Source organism: Chenopodium album, chromosome 5 (assembly GCF_948465745.1).
Source record: "Chenopodium album chromosome 5, dcCheAlbu1.1, whole genome shotgun sequence".
Lineage (NCBI taxonomy): Eukaryota > Viridiplantae > Streptophyta > Magnoliopsida > Caryophyllales > Amaranthaceae > Chenopodium > Chenopodium album.
This window is the reverse complement of record NC_137838.1, coordinates 67359971-67387446: the sequence shown is the minus strand read 5'-3', so window position 1 is coordinate 67387446 and position 27476 is coordinate 67359971. Positions and strand designations below refer to the sequence as shown.

The 27476-nt window shown below is 34.5% G+C and overlaps 1 protein-coding gene and 1 long non-coding RNA gene across 2 annotated transcripts; one reads left to right on the top strand and one right to left on the bottom strand.

Annotated features, from left to right (window-relative positions):
- Nucleotides 1-11437: 11437 nt before the first annotated feature.
- On the bottom strand, nucleotides 11438-13279 carry LOC145633040 (protein FAR-RED IMPAIRED RESPONSE 1-like). The gene is made up of 3 exons (XM_081685347.1): nucleotides 12346-13279; nucleotides 11924-12173; nucleotides 11438-11513 (listed from the first exon to the last, which is right to left on the bottom strand). Exons 1-3 carry the CDS (start codon nucleotides 13277-13279, stop codon nucleotides 11438-11440), a joined length of 1260 nt encoding a protein of 419 aa, XP_081541473.1.
- A 5413-nt stretch (nucleotides 13280-18692) lies between these two features.
- LOC145630887 (uncharacterized) lies at nucleotides 18693-20936 on the top strand. Its single transcript, XR_014112299.1, has 3 exons — nucleotides 18693-18902; nucleotides 19461-19636; nucleotides 20617-20936. It is a non-coding gene; the product is annotated as an uncharacterized LOC145630887 (long non-coding RNA).
- Nucleotides 20937-27476: the final 6540 nt, after the last annotated feature.

The window sequence follows — 27476 nt, the reverse complement described above, 5'->3', positions numbered from 1 at the left end:
TGTTCCCTCTATTTTAACTTGTTTTTGTGATTAACTGACTCAAAGAAATAAAAGACTCAATCTAATTGTCTAACAAGGCCTTTTCAGAAACTTCAACCTGCTTTTCCCCCTTTTGGCATCATTAAAAAGCATTCAAAAAATAGAATTGCACACCAAAATATCGCAAGGAAGCCAAAAATCAGTAGTTTCAACCACTGATCAATCTCAATGTTGCAGGTTAGCACAAACAGGTTATTCAATCACATAAAACAGAAAAAGCTTAAAACTGTGCAGGATTACACACCAGAAGGTTAGAAACATAATAGAAACCACACTGCATGAAAAACAGTCTAGCAGTGTGGGGGAACAGCAAATATTATGGCAGTTAACGGAAGGGGAGGGGGAGACTGAAGTGATCATTCATCATCATCTTCATCCTCTTCTTCATCCTCTGGGTTGATCTCCTCCTCGAAGTCAGAACCTTCCTCAGCTGTCTTTTCTTCTTCCTTCTTCTCCTGTTCCTCTGTCTCTTTTTCTTCTTCCTCATCAGATTCATTTTCCTCTTCTTCAGAACCCTCTCCTTTTTCAGCATCAGGACCCTTCTCACTGGAGGATTCCTCATCATCCGTCTCAATGATCCTACAGTGTGTAGAGTCAAACTGCATCCCAGACTCTGGGGGCAACAGGTGATCAATCACCCTGCAAATAGTGAGGAATTTCCTGTTGTTCATAAGCTTATCAAGCTTCCTTTCTTCTTCAGCCTGCACTAGACTGGTAGCCAACTTTATGATCCTCTCATCCTGCCTTTCCAACTTGGCAAGAAGCATTGCCACATCCTCAGGAGTGATTTCCTCCTGGTTCCCTGCATCCCTTGGGCTACTTTCTTGACCTACAAAAGTCAGCCTCTTTCCAGAGTAGTCAATCTTCTTTTGAGTGAGTATTTTCTTGGAGAACAACTGAAGACTCACCACTTCACCAGAAAAAGAAAACTTGGGATTCTGCTCCTTGATGATTTTGCAGATAAAGGAACCATAAGGCAGGGAGTTGTGGGATGAAGCATGGCAGTACAACATGTGCTCCATCATTAGAGCTGGCAGATTAACCTTAACCTTTTTCAGGATCAGATAGATCAGGACCATGTCCATGATCCTAACAGTACCTCTGCCTTGACCTTTGGGCAGAAAGACCTTCAAACACATGGAGTGCAGAACCAACATAATTGCCTCCCTAAAGTCACTAGGGGAACCAGCTTCTTCCTTCTTTCCAAACAAAAACTGAGTAACCTCCTCAGGTGTTACTCCTCCCATTAGGGGCCACCCATCACTGCTATATCTACCAAAACCATCTCTAGGTATACCCAGCAACTCAGATAAAACAGACTCAGAAACATGGACAATACTACCAGAAACAGTTGATGCCACAGACATATCAATGTTTTGCTTCAAATTAACAAAGAACTGACGAACAGGACCAACAAAAGCATCATTTAAATCATTAAACAGAGACATCCATCCTTGGAACTCAAGAAGTTCCTTAACTTGACTCAAAGCAGGAATATCAAAATATTCATTCTCAACACCACAACCAGATAACACAGTCCTAGAACTTAAAGAAGTTGCACCAGTACTGGGGTTAACAGGTTGTTTACCTTTAGCAGCCTTGGAGATACGGGAAACAGATGATGTTGCTTTCCTTTTCTCTCCTCTCTTAGGCTCAGATGGTGTAGTCTCCTTCTCTTCTGAGCCCTTAATGACCTTTGAAGCAGCCCTAGTCTGCCTTTTCCTTACAGAACCAGTAGTGGTACCAGCAACCACCTTGGTCACCACTACATCTAGATCCTCCTCCATCTTCTTGTCCTCCTTCTCCTCATCCAATCCTTCATCAGCCAGTTCCTCTAACTGTTTTTCAAGTTTCTTGGCTATCTTTTTAACAGGTTCCCCCTCAGAAGGTGATTTGGGGTTTGAAGAAACGGTTTCAGTTATTTGAGTGAGGGTTTCGATGGATTTCTCTTTTGGGGCCTTTTTGGATTTGGATTTTTGTGGAGAAGGGGTTAAAGTTTTAGTCTTTGATGGTGAAGCAGGTTTTTCCTTCAAGACATTCTCGTTTGAAGGAGTTTGTCTCAAAGGAACGACCTTGATGGGTTCAGTTTCAGAGGGGTTGATTTCTGGTGTTGCTTGTGAAGGAGTCTGCTCAGAGACGTTCATAAGAACAACCTTGATTGTTTCTTGAGATTTTGACGAGGGGGAACTAGCCAAACTTGCTTTGGAACCTCCTTTCCTTCCTCCTTTCCTTCCAGTTCCAGCCTTTCTCACCATTGTTGCTTGTCTAAGCTTCGAAGAATTGATCTTGTAGAGAGAGAAGTTGAGAATTTTTGATGAATGATGAATAATCACGGAGCAAGGAAAGGGAAGCAAATATATTATAGAGACAATCAGAAATAAAATCAGAGGATCAGAAGATATTTGGAAGTTATTTTAATTTGGAAATAACTTCCATAAATGAACAACTGCCCATAATTGCAACTGTCAGAACAAATTGCCGTTGGAGGAAAATAACTGCCATATTTAAAAGATTTTAAAATCAAATAAGAATATAAAAAATATTTTCTCACGGTTTAATTTGAAATTAATTTCAAAATTAATCCGTTTGTATTTGCTGCTGTTTCCTCTGCTGGTAGGGTTACTGAAACAGTTGCTCATCTGTTCAATATGGCCTTCAATCCTGAAAGTGATTAGCTGCAATATTGCTCACATAGAGATAAGCAATTAACATTGAGATAATAGACAGATTGCAAAGGTATGATGCACGCACACATTTAAAGAATACTTAATTAGCCAATCATTGGGGAAAACAGCTGAGAGAGGTCTCTTAGTTTGACCTAGTCAGACCTAACATGACTCTAAACTTGTAGAAAGACTCTTTACCCAATGGCTTAGTGAAGATATCTGCAATTTGTTCTTCACTGTTGCAAAAACTCAGCTCTACAAGACCTTTCTCAACATTATCTCTTAGGAAATGATGTCTTATCTCAATATGCTTTGTCCTGGAATGCTGCACAGGATTCTTAGAAATGTTAATAGCACTTGTATTATCACATAAAATAGGTACATTTTCATAGAAAATACCAAAATCTTTCAACTGGTTTCTTATCCACAACAGCTGGGAGCAGCAAGCTGCAGCAGCTATGTATTCAGATTCTGCTGTGGATAAAGCAACAGAATTTTGTTTCTTTGATCCCCATGAAATCAAGCAGGGACCTAAGAAATGTGCCATACCAGATGTGCTCTTTCTGTCTACTAGGAATCCAGCATAATCTGCATCTGTGTATCCTAATAGTTCAATTGAACCACCTTTGGGGTACCACAAGTACAGATCATCTGTTCCTACTAAGTATCTAAGTATTCTCTTGACAGCCTTTAGGTGAGATTCTTTGGGATTGCTTTGAAAACGTGCACACAATCCCACAGAAAACACTATATCTGGCCTACTAGCTGTCAAGTAGAGAAGAGAACCAATCATACCTCTAAACAGTGTAGCTTCCACACTCTCTCCTTTATCATCACTGTCTAGCTTTGCATTTGTAGGTATTGGAGTTGCATATGATTTACTGTCTTGCAATCCATACTTCTTGATTAGTTCCTTTAGATACTTCTGTTGATGTATCATGATCCCATCAACTGTTTGCTTGATCTGCAATCCTAGGAAGAATCCTAGTTCTCCCATCATGCTCATCTCAAATTCACTTTGCATCAGATCTGCAAACTCACTACACAAAATTTGATTAGTAGCACCAAATATTATATCATCTACATATATCTGTACTACAATCAAATCAAAATTCCTGGTTTTGATAAAGAGGGTCTTATCAACCGTTCCCCTTCTATAGTCATGTTCCATCAGAAAGTTGGACAGCCTTTCATACCAAGCTCTAGGAGCTTGTTTAAGACCATAGAGTGCCTTGTCCAGCTTATATACATGATTTGGGAATTGACTATCAGCAAAGCCAGGGGGCTGCTCAACATATACTTCTTCTTTCAAATAACCATTAAGAAATGCTGTCTTAACATCCATTTGAAAGAGCTTAATGTTCTTATGAGCAGCAAAGGCAATCAAGATCCTTATTGCCTCAAGTCTAGCTACTGGTGCAAAGGTTTCATCATAATCAATGCCTTCTTGCTGATTATAACCTTGCACGACCAGTCTAGCTTTGTTTCTGACTATAGTACCCAGATCATCCAATTTGTTTCTGAAGACCCACCTGGTACCTATGACTGACCTGTTCTCAGGTCTTGGCTCAAGATGCCACACTTTATTTCTTTCAAATTGATTTAATTCATCTTGCATAGCCAAAACCCAATCAGGATCTTTTAAAGCCATCTTGTAGTCAGTTGGTTCTATATTGGACAAAAATGAGAAAAATGCACAAAAGTTTTCATAAACTGCTCTCCTAGTCTGAATGCCTTTACTGATATCACTCAGAATTTGTTCAGTAGGATGAGAAGATTTATATTTAAAAATGCTAGATCTAGGTGCATTCTCATTTAATCCATCAGAACCATCATGCATCCCTGGTTCATTTGTGCCATCAAATTGGTTTTGCACAGATGGACCAGTATGCTGAGATGTTCCCCCTACCTCTCTTACCTGGGTGGAAGACTTGTCCTGAAAGTTTTCTGTTCCCCCTAAGGTGTTGCTTTCTCCATTTACTTGGGGACCTCCATCCTCATGAGTATCTACTTGTTGAGGATCTCCTTCATTGTGACCAAGTCCTTCACCAGCAGCATCTGGTGAACCAGTATGTGAACCTGGTTTTTCTAAGGAAACATCAGTTGATTCTCCTGTAAAATACAAAAGTCCTATCTCATCTAAGTCATCAACCTGCACATTCTCACAACACATATTAAATTCATCAAAGACTACATGAACACTTTCTTCAACACACAAAGTTTTCTTATTGAATACTTTATATGCCTTACTGTGAGAAGAATAACCAAGGAAAACAGCTTCATCACTTCTTGGATCAAATTTATCCAAGTTGTTCTTACCATTATTATGCACATAACACTTACAACCAAAGGTTCTGAAGTATGCTATGTTTGGTTTCCTTCCTCTAAGAAGTTCGTATGGAGTCTTCTTCATTTGAGGCCTTAACATCAACCTATTTAACATGTGACAAGCTGTATTTACAGCTTCTGCCCAAAAAGACTTGGGGAGACAACTCTCAATGAGCATTGTTCTTGCCATTTCTTCCAAAGTCCTGTTCTTCCTCTCAACTACTCCATTTTGTTGAGGAGTTCTTGGGGCAGAGAAATTGTGAGAAACTCCATGTTCCCTGCAGAACTCTATGAAGCTAGAGTTATCAAACTCTGATCCATGATCAGATCTTATGGCAGCCAGTTGATGATTGATCTTGTTCTGAACCTGCTTTACTAATACAATAAACTCATCAAAAGTTTCATCTTTAGAAGACAGAAATAGAGTCCATGTGTATCTGGAATAATCATCAACAATGACACACACATATCTAGAACCATTTCTACTTTGGACTCTCATGGGTCCACATAAATCAATATGAATAAGTTCTAGAGGTCTGCTGGTACTGATAGTTTTCTTTGGCTTAAAAGAGGATTTGACTTGTTTCCCTTTAGCACATTCTTCACAAACTCTATCTGCTTCAAACTTGATGTTAGGCAGGCCTATCACCAATTCTTGAGACCTGAGTTTGTTAAGAAGTCTAAAGCTGACATGTCCCATCCTTTTATGCCAAAGCCACTGGTCCCTATCAGAAACAGCACTCAAACAGATGGACTTGTTCTCAGGGATTTGGTTTAAATAAGTAATGTAAACGTTTTCATGTCTGAATCCCTGGCAGACAAGTTCATTTGTTTGCAAATTCACTATGTGACAGAGGTTGTCTTTGAACTCAACTTTATTACCTTTATCACATAATTGTGAAATACTCAAGAGATTATGTTGTAAACCATCAACATAATATACATCACTAATAGCATGGGAAAGTGACTTACCAACCTTACCAATTCCAAGAATGGTACCTTTGCTGTTATCACCAAAAGTCACCTTTCCCCCTTCATGAGCTGTAAGTGAGAGAAACTGTTTCCTATCCCCTGACATGTGTCTTGAGCAGCCACTGTCCAAATACCAGTAGGTATTGTCTCTCACTTCAGCCTGCACAGGAAAAATTCAAACGTTAGCTTTAGGAACCCAAATCTTTTTGGGTCCCTTTCCAACAACAGATTCAAGCAAGTCTTTTCTAACCCAAATCTGTTTAACATTTTTCTCATTTTTATCCAATCTACTTTTCCTGTCTTTACACTCATATTTCTTATGGCCATTCTTGCCACAATGATAGCACACATGCATGTCTTTCGCTAAGACATACTTACCTTTCTTATACTCCTGTAACCATGTAGTATCTCTGGGAGACCAGTTCCTCCTGTTCCCCTTCCCAGTATAACCAAGTCCCCTTCTACCACTGTTTCCAGCAGTTAAGGTTAACTGGTTCAATGAGTTCTGGGATTGGAGGACTTTATCCATTCTCTTCTTAAATTCTATGAACTCTCTGTCCTTTAAGTTCATTTTCTCATGCAGGGATAAATTCTGGTCAACAACTATCTCAAAGTCAAGCTTAGCTCTTTCAAGCTCAGCTTGCAATTTTGAAATACTTGAATCATGCAAAACTACAGAATCACATGAATTAGTCTTTCTAAGCTGGGCTAACTCGACCTGCAAGCTACAAATTTTAGCTTCACATTCATCATGCATATTACTAGAAACAGTTTCAGAACCAGTACTTTTGCTGTCCTTAACTAGGACATATGCTTTATATAGTTTCTCTACATCATCAACTAACAAGTTGAATCCTTCTAACAGTTTAGACCTATTTAGAACACTTGCCCTAGATTTTATACTATCAAAGTCGTACAAGTCATCATCACTATAATCAAGCACGTTAATGACACAACTTGTAAACTGTTTCTCACATTCATCATCACTGTCATCACACAAACCCATATCAGATTTTATTCTCTGAATTTCAAGTTTGCTTTGATCTAAAGCAATCTCTAGTTCAGCCACTTCCTGCTTCAAGTTAGCACAGACACTTTCCAACAAATCACAACTTGAATTAGCAATATCATATTCTTTAGACTTTTCTTTAAACTTTCTCTTAAAATCATGATAAGCAATTCCAAGTTCTAAACATTGATCTAAAGCACTACTAGCACATTCCATCAAGTTTTCTCTATCATAAAAGAGCATATCCTTTTTGATCTGATCAATGTTTACCTGATGTTGATCCAAGGGGTGCTTCTTTGCCATGAGGCAGTGGACATCTGAGCTAGTTCCTCTGCTGTTCCTGGTACCTTCTTCTGAACTTTGATTCAGTATTGCTGTCATACATACATCTGACTGACTTGAATCATCTCCCTCTTCATCACTGTCTGTATCTCCCCAGACAGCAGCAACCATGGCCTTTTTGTAGGCCATCTTGTCTGCTTCCTTGGACTGGTTGTCCTTCCATTGAGGACAATTCTTCACAAGGTGTCCCTTCTCACCACACTTAAAGCATCCTGTTGCAGAGAAGTTGTTAGATTTTTTATTTGATGCATTATTAAACTTACCCTTGATGAATTTTCCCTTCTGGTTTCTGAAACTTCTTTCAAACCTTCTAGCCATCATTCCTATCTCATCATCCTCATCTTCGACTGTTCCCTTTAGAGCAATTCCTTTTACTGGTACCTTCTCTGACTTAGATCCAACCAGCATTTCATGGGTCATGAGGGAGCCTATCAACTGTTCAACTGAAAGACTTGAAAGATCCTTTGCTTCATAAATGGCTGTAACCTTGGGAGTCCATTCACCTGTCAAACTTCTCAAAATCTTTCTAACAAGATCTTCATCAGTAAAGCTTTTACCAAGAGATTTTAAATCATTTACAATAGTCATGAATCTACCAAAACAAGTATTAATATCTTCATCCTTAAACATATTAAAAGATTCATATTTTGACATAAGTAAATCAATTTTAGACCTCTTTACCTCACTGGTACCCTCAAAGGCAAGTTCAAGGGTATCCCAGATCTCCTTGGCAGTGGTGCATGCTGAGATCCTGTTTGTCTCATTCTCAGCAATGGCCTGTTGCAGTATCGACATAGCCTTAGCATTTTTCTCCAGCTTTTTGTAATCAGTGGAGATGTATTCATCTTCAGTCTTTGGGACTAGCTTCCCTTCTGGATCAGACTTCTCAATGGTCAAGGGACCATTCTTAACAACCAACCAGCATTCATAATCAATGCCAATGATGATGTTCTTGATTCTGTTCTTCCACCATGCATAGTTCTTCCCATTGAACTTTGGTGTCTTGTTGTCATATCCCATAGCATTCATTTCCTGAGTACTCATGATCTACTTCTCTAGGTGTTACCCTTACAAGAAGCCGAGGCTCTGATACCAATTGAAAGTGCAGCCGGTACTCAAGAAGGGGGGGTTGAATTGAGTACAGGGCAGTGTTAAGAATTATTGGATTTTCTTCTCTATTTATGTAGGGGGACCAGGTGATGAACTGGTCCTGCAGCGGAAACAGAAAATTCAATAAATAATCAACACAAAGATTTAACGAGGTTCAGCTCAACTCTGAGCCTACGTCCTCCACTACCCTAATTACTTTTATTAATCAACTCTGAAAAACAAAAGCAATTACAAATGATCACACTCGTGATCCCCACACCTAACTCTAGGTGTCACTTCGCACTTGAACTCACAAGCACTTGCACTCACACTCGTAAATGCTACCCAATCACTAACCTCTTAGTGATTCAATACAAACCCTTTGTTTCCCTCTAAATGCTTCCACTCAAAGCTTACAAGAGATAATTACAAAACAATTCTTACTGTGTGCATAAATAGTTTGTAAGAGATGAACTAACTATTTCCCTTAGAGTGTATTTCGAGCTTTCAAAGATAGAGAAGTTTTTCAGAAAAGCTCACTCGAAATTCTGATCGAGTTTATGCTTTTATAAGGTTGGGAGATGAATTCTTTCGTGATCTTTTCAGATCATAACTTAGGTAAATAGAATATCTTTTATTTTGTAAATAAGAGATATTCTAAGATATTATTCTACTTTCCATAAATGGGTAGAATAATATATTCTAAGTTATATGCGAAATAATTCATCTCCAACTCTGCATAAACTGAATCAATTAGTTTAGTAAATATTCTCTAAGGATAGGAAATATATATTCCAGAAAATATTTACTGAACTAATGTCCAGGTTCATGAAACAAGCTACGAAGCAGCTGTTTCCTAACCTGTTAGTGTCCTAGAGATCAGGTCAACTTTTCCTGATCTCTACAACACTAAATATTCTAAGTAAGGGATACAGATAGCTTACGTACAAACATCCATGCACACTTAACATTATAAAGACTACAAAGATCAACTATCCTAATCTGAGAGACTTCATAATCTTCAAGTCTTGACGGCCTTCCTTGATAGAACATTCTGATACATATTTCTTGAATGCTTTGATTCAAAAGGACTTCATATTGCCTCAAGTACTTGGGATAGCTGTTCCTGTTCAAAATGTTAGTTGATATGATATAAAACCAACAAGAACCAGCTAGTCAGCTGTTTGTCATCACTCAAAACCTTAAGTGACTCAACACTAGCCCTAGTACTGCCTCTACTAGCTCTTCCTTTTTCACAATTTTATTACCAAACAATATATGCAACGTGATACCTAAAGACTAAGTTAGTTGATTTTATTTACAAGCATTAATCACGTAGGAATTACATTGCAAAGGTCGTTATTCTTATGTAATAATATTCGTGAAAGAACAATAAATAAACAATATTCGCCTTGTCTTAAGTGATAAAACAACAATTAATTATTCAAATTCTAGTCTTGATTAACGAAAGAGTACTATGTGAATTAATTAATTAAAATTTTGTTTAAAATGATCAAAAAACACTAATTAATCAATTAAAGTTATTTAAACAATAAAGGAAAAGTGATTTATCTAAGTGCTCAGGAAACTAACCGTTCTTCTTTTATGTTAGATCTCCGTTTAATGTGTTTATGGACTTTCTTTCTTCTTCGTACCTCCAAGGAATTCAATGGATTCAATTATGGTTGGAAATTATTTGGTAAGAGAGAAGAAAAAGTAGTATGATAGTAAGAGAAGTTGAGAGATTAGGGTTTTGAGAATACTAGGGTTTTAATTCTGATATTTTCGGTCCCCGTAATGCTGAACGAAGACCCCTATTTATAGGCGTAGGGATCTAGGTTTAGGGTTTTAGAGCCGCAACAGCAGGTGGTGCGCGCAACTCTTAGAGTCGCGCTGAGGTGCCGCGCGCATCTCAATGAATCGCGCACGCAAGGCCTGCGCAACTGTTTGAGTTGTGCTGGTTTGCGGTTTACCTTATACAAAAATGCATTTTTAAAACTTCCATAACTTTTGATTGCGGAGTCGGATTAAGGTGTGTGAGACATCATTGGAAATATCTGAATGTCTAATTTCCAATGCCGTTAGAATTAGGTTAAAATATTTATGGATCAAAAGTTATGGCCGTTGGAGTGCAAGGGTGTCGGTTTTAGGGCCCGATTTAGTGTTTTGATCATAACTTCTTCGTTTTGTCTCGGAGTTGGGCTTATAATATACCGTTGGAAAGCTCTTTGATAGGGCTATCCATTTGTATAGGCTTTGAATGGTAATTTTATGGTTTTTTTACCTTTTTGCTCGGTTTTTTCAACAATGTAGGTTCCATTGGATCCAATCATTGCATTTGACGCATTTGGTTCCGTTATTAATCAAGTTTAAACTTGTATGAACACGTTTTAGGCCTAATTAGTAATCAAACAAGGCTCTAAGATAACTTGGTCTCAAATATGGGTTTCAACTTACTTCATAATTCTTTTCATAGTCCATAAACATTTTAACTTTGATCTAGCATGAAGAACGGATTTTTGTAACATCATTGCATTTCCTTTCGGGGCAAGAGGCCAAAAGTAGGTGTCTACACATACTCAATTGTATTTTCATCCAAAATTTGATTCTCTTTATAGTTACAGTACATCATTCGAGTACATTCCGTTTGTACCTCTTGAAACTTGTCTGTGTACTTAGTTTGAAAAAACTTCTCAACGGTGAAACCAGTTACTATCCTCCTTACATATTTTGCACAATTTGCATCAGCAGCTGTCTCGTTTCTCACACGCTTATCCATGGCCTTCGCATACTTTTGAGGAAATTCAAATAGTTTGGTTTTTCGATTCACATAACCGTCAAAGAAACTGTTTATATTCTCAACCCGCTGAGTGGTCTTCATCCCAGCCCAAAAGTAGTCCCTCATGAATGCCGGAACCCACATATGTCGCTCCTCATATAGGCCAGACAACCAATCATGGTTTTCCAATTAAAATTCAGTTATTAGCGAAGCCTACCTTGTCTCGAACTCACTAATAGTCAAACTTTCATATATTGTCGCCTTCAAAACTCCCTTGAAATCTTTGTATCTGAACATATTCACAGAGCATAGATTAATTATTCCACAAACTAATTTATAATTTATCTAACAAGTAAGAGGTAAATTATAGTTCATGTAAGTTCAATCATATACAATCATTTAAGTCAAATATTTATAGTTTCCTATCTTATGCCAACTATTCAAATAATAGGAAATCAATCATATCTTAACATAAAATTGGACGCAATCAAGACCATTGCCCACATTCATTCATGTAATCAACATAAGCTTATGTACTCAAGACCCTCCCCGGTGAAATTATACAAATAATTCCATGACTGGCAACAAATTTTTTATACAAATCAATAATCCTAAAAAAAAAAAGATAACTTTTACCAATACTTTAATATCTAGTCAAATCAAATGGTAACTACAGAGTAACAGAATATAAATACAAACCTTTGACATTTCCCCAATTTATCTGGAATTTTCCTCATAATGTGCCAAATGCACCATCTATGTCGCGTCAAAGGCATAACCTCCTCTAAGGGCTTCCTCATGGCCGCAGCCTGGTCAGTCAGAATTGCACCCGGAGCTTGGTTGTTTATGCATAACAACCACTGTTTAAATATCCATCTAAATGTATCACAATTCTCGTGGGAAACCAATGCACATCCCAATAGTATAGTTTGTCCATGGTGGTTTACGCCTACAAAATTAACAAATGGTAACTCATACTCATTTGTCAAATAAGTAGCATTGAAGCATACAACATCACCAAATTCTTCATATGCGACCCGACTACGCCCATCAACCCAAATAACATCTTTCAACCGGCCCTCTGGGTCTAAGCGTTCAGAATGAAAAATAATTATTGTTGCCTTGTTGCATTTTTCTAAAGTAACTCATCAATGCTGCTGCATCACCCCCAACCATTTTCAACCTTCTTTCCTTGTATACCACATGCGACAAATATTTCATAGTAAATTGGAGGTTATCTAGCCCTTTTACTTCAGTCGCAAAGCAGCCATGAATTTGTGAAATGGGCACACCTTCTTCGAAAAAGTCTATCAACCTCCTCTTAACCTTCGGTGTTATGCTCTTTATTCTATACTCCTGAACAAGCTTTGCCTTACGTGGTGTAGGGTTGTGCGTATGTCCCAAATGCATATTCTTTATCTCCCACTCCCCGTCACGATAAAGACTAGCATATATCTTTGTTGGGCACTCACATTTTTTAGACTTTCGCTTACATTTGTTTAACTTATCCACACACAAACGACCCCCAACTACTCCACCTGAACCAGATACATCCATAGCCTTTGCCCTCTTCTTGGCATCCCTTATTGCTCTCATGTCTGGTCTTCCCCAGCATTCACACCTCCATGTAGTTGTAATACGGTCTCTCCCCTCACCTTTTGAATACACACCTTGTGCCCTAGTCACCCCAAATCCCTGCTGCTCGGTATATTCTTTATAATATGACTCGACATCTTGCCAACTCTTAAAAATTATTCCAACCTTAGGAGGTTCAACATAATTCACTACACTCACGTCGTTACTACCAACAACTGTTTGTAATATCTCGATTATGTTGATGGGAGACATAAATTGATCACTGTTACGGTCCCCTAACCCATCTTCACTAACAATGTCATGCTCATCATCATATTCACGCCCTTCTTCCAATGTCTCGTTTGTGTTGATGGGAGAGATATATTCATCATAAAGTTGGTCATCATCATCACGGCTAAGATCAATAACAGTGTGATGAACATCCCTATATTCACTTCCATCATCCATACTATCACCCATTCTTTAAATCAACTCCTTACTACCAATTCATACACCTGCTCGAAATGTTTCAAAGGTATTAGACCATATTTAAAAAATAATTCAATGCTAACCAAACATACCAATCAAACATTCAAACTATTTGTATATATGCAAAACCCAGAAAATAGAGACATTTTTTGACACGCTTATGAGACATTTTTTACACTCATATGAGACATTTATGTTACTTTGTTTTTTTTTTTTTTCTACTTTGAGGTTAATTTGGATAATTATGAACTGACATGAAAGCAGCACTATAGATGATACTCACAGTATCAGTTATAATTGAAAGAAAATAACCATAAATGAGGTTAATTTAGATAACACGCAAAACGAGAGATTTTCATTAATTTATTGACAATTTTGAGTTAGATCCATAAAAGGTCAAAATGACCCCTAAAACCTTAACTGAGCAGTTACTATCATAAAAAAGTAAAGGACACGCAAATCGAGACATTTTTTTACACGCATATGAGACATTTGCGTTTTTTTTTTATTTTTTTTATTTTTTTTGCTAATTTGAGGTTAATTTTGATAATTATGAACTAACATGAAAACAACACTATAGATGATACTCACAATATCAGTTATAATTGATAAAAAATACAAAAATAAAAATATAGTTTTGGAATTTTTATTCACTTTTAAGATGAAAGCAACACTATAGATGATACCCCCCACATGTTTTTTTAATTCACTTTTATGAAATTAGTTTTGGACTTTTGCATTTTTTGCTGTTTTTATGTAATTCTTTTTAAATTTTATTTTTTTTCAAGTATACAAAAATAAAAATATAATCTTATGTGGTTTTAAAAAAAAAAATCATAAAATATACTCGTATGTATTTCGAGTGGAATGCATATAAATATTTTTTTTGTAACATTATAACACGATCGAGGATTGTCCCAAATGGTTCTCATACTACACATATCTCAACCCCCTACCAAGCACAGAGGTCAAGAGTTCGATTCCCTACCCCCCCCCCCCCCCCCCACCCACCAGTTTTTTTTTTTTTTCAATTCGCTTTTATGAAATTAGTTTAGGAATTTTTCATTTTTCCTTTTAAATTTTATTTTTTTCAGGTATACAAAAATAAAAATATAGTCTTATGTGGTTTCAAAAAAAAAATCATAAAATATATTCGTATGTATTTCAAGTGGAATGTATATAAATATTTTTTTTTGAAACATTATAACACGGTCAACGATTGTCCCAAATGGTTCCCATATTACACATATCTCAACCCTCTACCAAGCGCAGAGGTCAAGAGTTCGATCCCCACCCCCCCCCCCCCACCGGTTTTTTTTTTAATTTTAATTCGCTTTTATGAAATTATTTTAGGAATTTTGCATTTTTCCTTTTAAATTTTTTTTTTTTCAGGCATACAAAAATAAAAATATAGTCTTATGTGGTTTCAAAAAAAAAAATAGTCGTATGTATTTCGAGTGGAATGTATATAAATAATTTTTTTTGTAACATTATAACACGGTCGATGACTGTCCCAAATGGTTCCCATACTACACATATCTCAACCCCCTACCAAGCACAGAGGTCAAGAGTTCGATCCCCTACCCACCCCCACCCTTTTTTTAAAAAAAAAAAACTTTGTCTCATATTTGTTTTTATTTTAACACCCGTTTCTAAAATTTAGAATTGGAAAAAAGATAATGATGTTAGATTGATTATTATATGTGAAGTTATAATTTTCATCACTTTACTTTAGAAAAATTAATGAGGAGATAAAAGGGGGTAAATATAACAGGTTGTATTTTTGAAATTTAGCTGGCAATTGTCAAATTGGACCAAACCAACTGAACTTAAATTACACCAAGGTTCAAAGTAATATAAATTAAAGCAGATTACAATAAAAGATCAAGCAATATATATTTAATAATTTGAAAGTATATAATCCCTTTTGCTTAAACAAATTAACCAATTCTTAGCTATAATAACACCAAATCAATCATATATGTGTACAAATTATTAACAATAATTAATGTTAAAATTCAACAAACTATTAATTTAACTGGAAATTATTTCATCTGGGCTATTATATATACCATTTTTGTGATTATTTTTAATCCCATTTAAATAAATTTAGTCGGAATTGTTTTCTATTAGAGGATATATATGAGGAAATATTTTGTTAGAACGGATATTTTAAGGCTAGTTAATATCTTTTTTATATCTTTTCCTTATTTTCCTAATTTCCTAACCCTTTCATATTAGGGTTACCTTGTATTTTATATATTGGTGTTGAAGGCATCAATGAGAATCAAGTCATTCACATCTATTTTCTATCTAATTTAGCATCATTTTCCCACAATAAAATAAATGACCATTGTATCACATATAACAAACTTCATCGATCTCAATTTCTCAATATTGTTCATTTTAATTATAATTGATTACAAAATAATTCAAATAATTGTTACATAATATATGTATTTAAGTGGATGCCCATTTTACCCTTATGATAATTCTAGGATATTCTATATTTACTAGGTTTATTATCATTCTACAATGAAACCCTAATTGTATCGCATGTATATATATGTAATCCCACATCATTCAGTAAGCTAGATGAATATAGATCTATTCTCTCCTCTATTTTTCCCTTGTTCTCTTTAATTTCATAACACGTTATCAGCACCAAAGCTCTACCCAACTAATTAAAATCAAGACTTGCCGATTCAAAAAGGTCAATAAAAAAAAAGAGTACAACACTTTCGTAATATGCTTTGACACTGCCTTGTTAAAATCCTTACCAGGAAAACCCAATGTGGAACAAAACCATGGTTAAGGGGAAAAGAGTGCAGCGCGTATTTTCTTCCCCTGATGAATGCATAATTTGATATCTTCCAATGTAATGATCTGATCCAATGCCTTAGTAACTTCACACTTGTAGCTGAATAACATTCCTTGAACGTTGATCCTCCTTAATCAAACTTGAATCTTCAGTTCTTCAGTGGGAGGCATCTTCATTCTTCATACTTGTAAGAATAATATCTATGTTGCGTTTACCACTACCTTATATGACATTTTTGTTTCAAGTTGCCTTACCATCAAAATTATACCTCTGCTTCTGGAGGTCATAAAAGTAGCTATTGATAATCAAATATTGATAATAATTTATGACAACTCGTAATATCTTGATATCATTATCTAAGCTTTTATGAATCAGTTATAATATAACATAAGTAATTACTATATACTTTTACTCATGGTTCTTCTGGACCATAAAGAGATTATTCTTACAATAATATATCTCATTACTTTTCTTCTTTAGGCAATTTGAATTTTATACGAGAGTCCCCAATGAATACAAAATCAATTAATTCTCACATGGTTGAACTTCAGGTTGGTATCTCAATAACTTAGTCACCAATACTCAACATGAGTTTAATATCAACTTCTAAATATAGAATTTGAAGGGCTAGTATTTGAATACATTGTATGTAAGTTCTTCGGGAACTTTTCATGCATGATACATAACATGCTATTGGACAGTCAACATATAAAATTTAATCACAATTATAAGCCCATCAGAGTATAAGTTTCTTCTTGTAAGTCTTCATCATAATTATAAACTCGTCATACCACAAACATTCACATATAACATAATTGTTGATGTATAGAACTAGTACTAATGCATGCAATATGAGATGTAGAATTCATGATAACATATTAAACAAAAATATACAATGGATAGTGCATCTAACAACTTCTAACATATGCAATGAATAATCATCAACCTATGACTCACACATGCATATGAACATTACATAGGACTCGAAATATATAAGACACTGTACAGTGTGAATTTAAAAATTCATATTTCTTTGGACTTCTGGTCCATGATAAACTTTTAATTTTTAGCATTTATATTTCGTTGAACATCTTGTCCATGATAAGCTTTTGATTCATTATCTTAGTTTCATGTCGACTTCAAAATGGACATATATTTTTGATCCCTTATTCACATGTCCATTCCTTCTGCATATGCATATTATATATCGGTTCCATAATCATATACCGGTATCATATAATTCCTCAAGATACAATTTTAATTTGCATGCTATTTTGACAATGATATCTGAATACATTTATCATTGGTACCATCATAATTTTTTTTACATAATAGGCCATCTATTTTAATAATTCAGATATCTATCCCACTGATCAAGGGTATTTCTCACACTATGGTATAATGTACTATATATTATTATACTTTAAAAGTATCAACTGCACTATCTTGCCATACATCACATATTTATATTGGAACCGATCATACAATGTACACTTTAGGTGTAGTGATTAGAAGAAAATTGGCAAGATCTATCTTAACCTTTAGACATAATATCATTATCATTATGACCAAAATGTATTGCTCTATGCCTCTAGATGGGGCATAACGGTATACAAATCAAATCATAAATGTGCAACATAACTTGATACAAAAGTTGGCATGTAACTTTACAAAGTATCACTAGAGGGATCAATTAATTATAACTCTATAATTTTGCCAACTTACTTTAATTCTTCTCCCCCTAAGTTGGTAAAATATCTCATATATTGGGACAATTCTTCACCAACTTAGAATATAATTTCATGTGTAACAAATTTCATCTCATAAGATAATTATATATATTCAACCCAATAATCATTTAGTATAGGTTTTTTTTTATTCATATTACATGCAATCAAAAATACCTTTTTAAAAATACAAATTTAAATCATAACTTTCAAGATGAATTTAAACGATTGCATCATTAGTTCGGACCGGAGATGATTTTCCTCAGCATCTTTCCTTTCTCAACCGATCACTCAAGTTTTTTGTTGATGAATTTTTGTAAAAATGTTGCTTGATTGGGAAGAAATATGAGTCAAAGTCTTATATTTACATGGTCAATATAATACCACCTACCAACAATTAATGTAACTAATGACAAACCAAGTAACGGAGCTGTTAACATCTTCTGCCAGCTGGGTTGACTAGGATGCTGACTGTGTTGTTGACTGGACTACCTCAAACCCAGCAAGCTGACGTGGCTGTGAAGATTGACAAAGAACGTTAATCATGAAGATTAACTGGGCAGCCCTCTTTTTCCTCTTTGTAACAATATGATTGAAGATCAAGATCATTTACTCTTATGTTGTATTCATGCAAAGCAAATCTAGGATATGAATTTGGTAAAAACTTGGTTACAAACTCTCTCTCTCTCTATATATATATATATATATATATGTATATATATATATATATATATATATATATATTATATATATGTATATACATATATATATATAGTGTGGATCACGTGAAAACAAACCTATGGCTGAAAACTGAAAATGGGCAATTAAGACCATTAGATTACAATCTACACTAACTTGGCAAATCTAACGGTTGATATTTTCTCCTCTATTTTCATGCTAAATACGGGGTATCTATACTTTCTCTCTCTTCTCCTTCATTTTCCACGTTCTATTCTCTTTCCTCATACTTTCTCTCTCTTACTTTCCCAAATCTTCTGCAAAATCCATACTCACTTTCAGTTACTTTGATTCTTCATCAATTTCTCAGCTCTACATCTATTATCATGTGAGTAATTCGGTTAAATTTTATTTTATTTGATTAATGTCGCTAGTTTGCTTGATTTGAGGTACTTAATTTAGCTTTATGCTTTATGAATTTAGTATTCCGAATTTTATGCGTATTTTTTTGTAGATTGAACTTGAAATTTTAGCTCCAAATCAGTGTGTTTTGAGTACTCCGTAATTTTGTTTTTGAGTATTTCGTTTCTGATTTGAGTAAAATTTTTTTTTTTACTTTTTTTTTTTTGTGATTTTCTTCATAATCGTTGTTTTTTGAGGTTTTTTTTTTCATAATTTTGTTATATCATTGTTTCTGAGTAATTTTTCAAGTTTTTCGTTTATGATTTGTATATTTTTTTAGTTTTTTGTTTCTGATTTTTGTTTACTTTTGTAATTTGCCTTTTTTTTTAATTATCGACTTGATTTGAATTTTTGAGTATCAACTACATTTTCATTTTCATAGTTGTAGGTTTGAATGGTATTTTGTTTAACTCTGATTGAATTTAGTTAATTAGGTTTCTATGAGTAATTTTTGCACTTTAACTCTGTTGTCCTTGCATATCAGTGGAATTTAATCGTCACGTGGCTGAAATGTTGGTTGTTGGAGGTCGAATTGGTGATGTTGGAGTCGGGCTTTGGTGGCTAATTGGTGGAGCATGCAATTGGTGGCTGTTGTGTGGGTGTGAGATGCGACTATAACTGATTTATAATTTGAAATCCCGACTTTGGTCTCGTCGAAAGGTAAATGAAACATCCAAAGTTGCTTCAATCACGTGGTTGTTGTCAAAAGAACATCATGTGGCTGTTTATTTTGCCATTTATGCATCAGATTTGGTTTCTTGGTTTTGCCGTTTTGGTGGATGAGACTAAGGATGGGGTTAATGTCAAGTTGGAGCAATGGAGGCAAAGGTTGGAATCTAGAGGGTTTAAGCTAAGTCGGAGTAAGACTGAATATTTGGTATGTCGTTTTGGCACTCAGAGGGGGACAAGCAATGAAGTGGTGAGTTTGGATGGAAAGGATTTGACCATGAGTGAATGTTTTAAGTACCTAGGGTCGATCATCCAGAAGAATGGTGACATTGATCAAGACGTGACCCACAGGATTAAGTCAGGGTGGCTTAAATGGAGAGCGGCCACGGGAGTGCTATGCGACCGCAGCATTCCCTTAAAGTTGAAGGGAAAATTCTACAGGACTGCCATAAGACCAGTGTTGCTCTATGGTACAGAATGTTGGGCTTCTAAGAAAGAGCATATTAAAAAGATGGAGGTTACGGAAATGCGCATGTTAAGGTGGATGTGTGGAAACACTTTAAGAGATAGAATCAGAAATGAGGTTATTCGCAAGAAAGTAGGTGTGGCGGGCATTGTAGATAAATTAAGGGAAAATCGTATGCGTTGGTTTGGACATGTAAGACGGAGACCCGAGGGTGCACCGGTGCGAAGAGTGGAAGAGTGGGACCATGGAGGGATTAAACGAGGAAGAGGGAGACCAAAGATGACTTGGTTGGAAGGAGTGAGGAAGGATATGAAGTGCATGGATTTACGTGAGGATGAAGTTTTGGATCGTAAGGGATGGAGGAGAAAGATTTATGTTGATGACTACACGGAATAATCAAATTTGGTTCATGTTAGCCGACCCCACTTTTGGGATTAAGGCTTTGATTGATTGATTGATTGATTGATTTTCCAATTAATTGCTACGATTGATGGTGTTTGCTTAGGCAGTTGCTCGTGGTGTGGTTCGGGAGTTGCTGCAGCTCGGATTGGTGTTTGGTCAGTGGTGCAGCGATCGAGATTTGGTACGGTGGCGAGCTAATGGTTGCAGCTGGTTGTGCGATTGGAGGTGGAGCTACTTGAGTGATAGCCTGATAGGCTTACATATAGTTTGGCATGTGGTGATATAGGAGTAGTTATCTTATTTTTATATATAGTGACCTTTGGGTAAACGGTTGTAACCTTGTTTCTATATATAGTGACCTTTGCGGCTTTGTGTGAATATCGTCAAAATTGTTATACTTTAATATAATAAGCTTTTTTTGTATATAGTGACCTCTGGGTAAATGGTGTCAAATTGATATAAATATCCCAAGTTTATATATAGCTACCTTATTTTTGTATATAATGTCCTTAGCATCATGGATACGTTGTAAAATTTGTTTCAGTCAGCTTATTTTTGTATATAGCAATTTTTATGTAAATGTTGTTAGAATTGATATAGTTACCTAATTTTTATATACAGTGACCTTTATGTAAATGGAGTAAAAAACTTAAAGTTGATATAATTACCTTATTTCTGTACATAGTGACCTTTATGTAACAACTCAAAGTCGATATAGTTATCTTATTTTTGTGCATAGGGACCTTTATGTAAAAATGTTGTCAAATTTGATATAATTACCTTATTTTTATATATAATGACCTTTGTGTAAATATCGTGAAAATTGATATAGTTACGTCATTTTTATATATAGTGACTTTATTTTTATATATAGTGACCTTATGTAAATGTAGTAAATTTAGATAAAGTTACCTTATTTTAGTATGTAGTGACCTTAAAACGATTAATTGATTATATGTAAGGTTGGAAAGATCTTAGGGCTTTTAAACAGTCTGATCTTTTGTGATAATATTGAATGGTTGAGATTTGTTGTTTTCAGCTTAAGCCTTGTTTTCAGCGGAACTATATATATATATATATATATATATATATATATATATATATGAAGAGGATCACGTGAAAACAAGACTAAATCTGAAAACTGAAAACAGTTAATCTGAATCGTTGATTTCTATCCAACGGATGAGATCATATCTGCTATTATACCGTATGTTTCTTTTCTCTCTCCTCCATAATCTCTTGAATTTTTCTCTCTCATCTTACTCATTCTCTCCTTCCAACTCAAAACATGATAAACTCATCAAATTACAGTGGATTTTGCTTCAATCTTTAACAATTTCGACGTTAGCTTCAAAGGTGAATCTCAAAAGTGAGTTTTTCATTGATATTTTCGATTAATTTTTTTATTCTCTACATTTCTGTTTAAAATCAAACTGATTTTTTCAATCTAATTTTCAAAATCGTAGGAGTAATTACAATTTATTTGAGCTTTTTAACGTTGTTTTGAGTTTCATATAAGTGCAATGTTGATAGTCTTGGTATGATTTGTTTTGGGTCGATAATATGATTTCCTAATTTACACCTAAATATAATGTTTTTGGATAAACTAGGTTGATATTCATCTGATTATTATGTTTAATATGATTTATAATTTTTCTATTTATTTATCAAATTTGATTTCTAGGTTTTGCAATTAGAATTTTGATATTCTTTTGCTATTTATTGCTTTTTGCATAGGTGGCTGCTCGTGTTGTGGTTTGGGAGTTGCGGCTGCTCGTGGTGTGATTCGGGAGTTGCTACTGCTCAGATCGGTGTTTGGTGAGCAATGCAATAGTCGAGATTTGGTGCGGTTGAGAAGTGGGATACAAAGGTAGCAGAGGCCAAAGCAATTCTATGGGGTCTGAAGTTAGCGCCGGGCGAAGGCATTGATAAGTTAGTGGTGGAAATTGGAAAGTGATTGATTGGGTTTAATTCAAGAAATGCGTGCGCAATCCAGTGGCTTAATCATTTCATTTAATTGTTGATGATATATATTAGAATTATATTCTAGTTTTACAAGTATACGTAGTAGTTTGGTCTTTTGGTAAACGGTGCGAGAATAATGTAGCTCACGAGTTGGCAACTTTCAACCTTGATATAATTTATTTATATATAATGGTTTTTGTGCTAGCTTCGTCAAAATTAATACTGTAAGTTTGTAACCTTATTTCTATATATTGTAAATTTTGTGTAAATGTCGTCAAAATCGTTATAATCTGATATAGTTACCTTATTTCTATATATAGTAAATAGTGTTAAATTGATATAATCACCCGAAGTTTATATATAGTTACCTTATTTTTGTATATAATGACCTCCGGTTAAATGGTGTTAAATTGATATAATTACCCTAAATTTATATATAGTTACCTTATTTTTATATATAGTGACCTCTATGTAAATATCGTCAAAATTGATATAACTTGATATAATTACCTTATTTTTATACATAGTGACCCTAGGTAAATCAGTAAATGGGGTCAAATTGATATAATTACCCTAAGTTTATATATAGTGACCTCTATATAATTATTTTCAAACTGATATAGTTACGTTATTTTTATATATAGTGACTCAATGCAAATGTCATCAATTTAGATAAAGTTACCTTATTTTAGTATGTACAAAAACGGTTGAATTGATTATATGTAAGGTTGGAAAAATATTAGGGCTTTAAACCGTCTGATCTTTTGTGCTTATAATGAATGGTTGAGATTTGTTGTTTTCAGCCTAAGCTTTGTTTTCAGCATAAGCCTTGTTTTCAGCGGAATCACCCCGTATAAATATATATATATAGTCTTGTGTTTAAGTAGAATTCATTTTTCTCACGCAGTTGCTTTCCAGGCTAGAAAGCTTTTTCAATTTTTACAGAGTGGCAATCTTATATGCACATTGATATTCCATTCAAGACAATTACACCAACAATACCCGAGGATCCAATATGCGTAAAATAAATGGGATCTCGATCCCCTGCTTGAGTGCCTGGAGTTTTGAAACTCAATTTTGAGAGTATAGTTGTTTACCATTCCGATTCCGCAGGATTATTCATCAATATATAATGATCATAATGAATTGCTTAGAGTTAGTAAATCTTACTCCCTCCATCCCCGAAAGAACGACCCTTTTGGGTTGATTTTACAGGTATTAAGAAAGTTAAATAAAAAGAAGTAAAAATATGTTAAAAAGATAAATTTACACGGGGTTTGTAAAAAAAATAAAGAGATAAAGTATAAAAAATAAATGAAAAAACATAATTATTTATATATATATATATATATATATATATATATATATATAGAAATGGGATCATATGAGACCACATCCCTTATGTGAGAACCCTATTATATGTGAGGACTAATTATAACCGTTGGATCAATTACATCCAACGGCCACAATTAAATCCCGGTCAAACAAAACTACTGTGTTTTTTCTCTCTTCTCCTTCCTCTTTCACGCACTATTTCCTCTCTCCTCACAATTTCACTATTTTCTACTCTCTTTCTCTCTGCTTTCCTCTCTGATTTCTCATCACTACTCCTCCAATCTTCATCAATTGTTTTTCAAGGTGAGTTTATTGTTTATATTTTCGTGTTCATCAATTAATTTTAGGTCACATTCAGTTACATTTGTTGATTTTCATTTTGATTTTCGTTTGATTTTCGCTGATTTCAGCTCACATTGTTTATCAATTTCTGTCGATAATGTTTTACTTTGTTTTTTTCATTGATTTCAGTTTTATTTTCGTTTTTTTGAGTAGTTATCAAGTTGATTTTGCTTATTTTCGTTATTGTCCAGTTTTTTCGTTTTTTTGGAAACCTACAATTCACTGATAATTTGTGCTATTATGTTCATTTTAGCTTGATTTTAGGTATTTTAATTATTTTGTGTATTTTAATTTGATTTTCGGTTTACTTTAGTTCTCAATTATGTTTTATTTTCTGGTTTTATCTTATTTTTTGTTTGATTATAGCTTTATTTGAGTAATTATTAGTTGATTTTAGTTTTCATTTTGCTTCATATGAGTAATTATCTTACATTTTCTTTGTTTTTTTTGGAAACCTAGAAGTAATTGCTATGGATTCTGCAAATGTTCCTCAAGAAAATACAATGTATGTGTTTCTGCTCATTTTATTTTTATTATTTGAGTTATTATTATTTTTGTTGTTGTTGTAGATTAGTTGATTAGTTGTATTACTTGTATGGGAGTTCTTGTAGATTAGTTGATAACTTGTTCATTTTATGTTTTGTTGTTCATTTATGAAATATTAGATTTTTAATTGACAGTTACAAGCAATAAAAAGTTGTAGATTATGTTGGGAAGTAATTTTCAATACATCTAAAACTGCCACAGGTTAATACTTGTATGTGAAAGCAAATAGGAAAAAAAAACAGTTTAAGATGGGAAGTAATTTTCAATACATCTCTTTTGTTTGTCTTAGAAATTATCACAATCAAAATTCCCTGTGCAATGTTATTACTATCGTCACCACAAAGCTACCAACTTCGTTGTGTACTTAGTTCGGATTTTCACATTAGAAGCCAAGAAACTGATAGTTAGAAGGCGTTTTACTATTCGGCTTTTCACATCAGAAGCCTAGAAGTTAGTTCATTATGTTGCACATCAGGTCTTAAAGTAGATATCAGTGAGAAAGAATTTGAGTTTAAAAACAAGTTCTCTAACTTCTTCACAGCTTTGAAAGTAGTTGATAACTTGTTCATTTTATGTTTTGTTTTTCATTTTAGCACTAAGTATTTGCTCATTTGAGAAATGAGCATTTAACTATTTGCTCATTTGAGAAATGAGCATTTAAGTTTTGTTCATTTTGTTAAATTAGTAGCTAAGTATTTGCTCATTTGACATCAAGGATACCTATTTTGTTGAGCAGGACATCTGTTGAGACAAATTCTGCTGTTAATGTTGGTGAGCAAGATGCAGCAGGGGCGGGACAGTTAAGAGTTATTGGTGGTGACCAAGATGCAGCAGGGTCAACACAATTAAGAGTTGGTGGTGACCAAGATGCAGCAGGGGCATCACAGTTAGGAGTTGTTGGTGGTGACGAAGATGCGGCAGGGCCAGCACAATTAGGAGTTGTTGGTCGTTCTACACAGCCACAATATAAAGGAATGAGTTTCAAGACAGGATCTTCTAATGACAAAGGAAAAATGGTTTTAAAGGACACATTAAAGAAAGAAAAACAGATGATTAAGGTAGTGGAGATGAAATCCAGCAATGAATTGCAAGTTTTGAAGTCAGGTAATGAAGTGGAAGGTTTGAAGTCTCACATTCATGGGACATTGCATAGTCGGATGTCACCCTCATCCATTGTTCAAGTTATGGAATCAGTTTTACTTTCACAAAATCAGTTGAAAGCAGTTAGGGATATAGGATTTGGGTCGATGGAGTTTTTGAAGGTGACCCAACTGCCTTTGCGGTTGGGTTTATGGTTGGTGCAGCACTTTGATGCTAAGACGTGCTCATTAAATATTCCTGATTCTGATCCTTTCCGTATTACTGAAGACCATGTGCATGAAGTTCTTGGGTTGCCAATAGGGGGCATAGAGATTGATAAAAATAATTTTTCCAGAAATAAAAAAGTCATTCAACAATGGAAAAAGCAATTCCAAAGCAACTCACTCTCTATCAAAATAGGGGAGCTTAAAGAGTTTTTGAAGGAGCATAAGTCAGCTGGTGCTATGTTCAAACGGAACTTTGTAGTTCTTTGTGTGTCTACACTGATGGATGGTAGTCTTCTTATTTTTATTATGCTCATTTTACTTTCAATTTGCTCATTTTCAATTTAGTTTGCTCATTTCTATTTTATTTTGCTCAGTTAAATTTCTATTTGCTCATTTCTCTTTTGTTTTGCTCATTTTTTTGTCAGGGAAACAAAACATGAATATTAATTCTGATATTCTTACATTTCTTTCTGATGTTGATAAAATCAAGGACTTGAATTGGTCAAAGTATATCCTTGATTCTCTCGTGAAGGGCAAGCTTTTATGGGAAGAACGTCCAACTCGTTCTTTTCCTGGGTCTTTATTGTTTCTTATGGTATTACTATAATTTTTGTATATTTTTAATGTAGTATTTCTTACTTATTTGTTGATTTTTAATTTACTAATTTTTCTTTTCTTACTTGTTTGTAGTTATTATATGTTGATCAATTTGTACTTGAGGAAGTTCGAGCTGCACGTGAAATTCCAATCTTGAAAGGGTGGACAACAGCTATGCTGTCAACACGTGAGAAATTGGAACTCTTTAAAGGGAGGCTTGGAAATATTCGTGCTAAAAAGCTTGATGCTGGTTCTTCTAGCATGACACAGCCTAAAATGGTGTTTAACTATAATTTTCTGTTTTATTTTTTTCCTTTTTATCCTACTTTTTTAACTTTTTTGTTTTTTATTTAGGAAAAATTCATTCCTTCTGAAGTGGAAACTCAAGTAGTTGCCAATAAGGTAACCATATATACTGTAATATTCTTTGTTCTTTTTGGAAATGACCAACTAATTTTTGCTCATTTGTCTAATGAGTAAGCAATTACTTGCTCATATTTGAAATGAGCAAATAATTTTTTACTCATTTGACAGATGAGCAAATTATGCAATTGGTTATGTGTTATAAGTAAGCTTGGTTTATATTTGTTAGGATATTTGGTTTCAACTTGTTCTAACTTTCTTTTTTTTTTTTTTTTTTTTTTTGTTTTGTTTATGTTTGTCTTTAGGAACAATCTGATCCAATTCGTACAAAAAATGAAGAAAGTGAACAAGATCCAAAGAAGGTATTTATATGAGTTTTCTGGAAGCCAATATTAATTTTTTGTTTATTTTTAGAGTTCTTCTCAGTATGATGCATAGAGGCAAGTGGCCATATGTGTGCTTTTGCATTACTCATATGCATGTCATGAATATAGAAAAAGTATTTTAT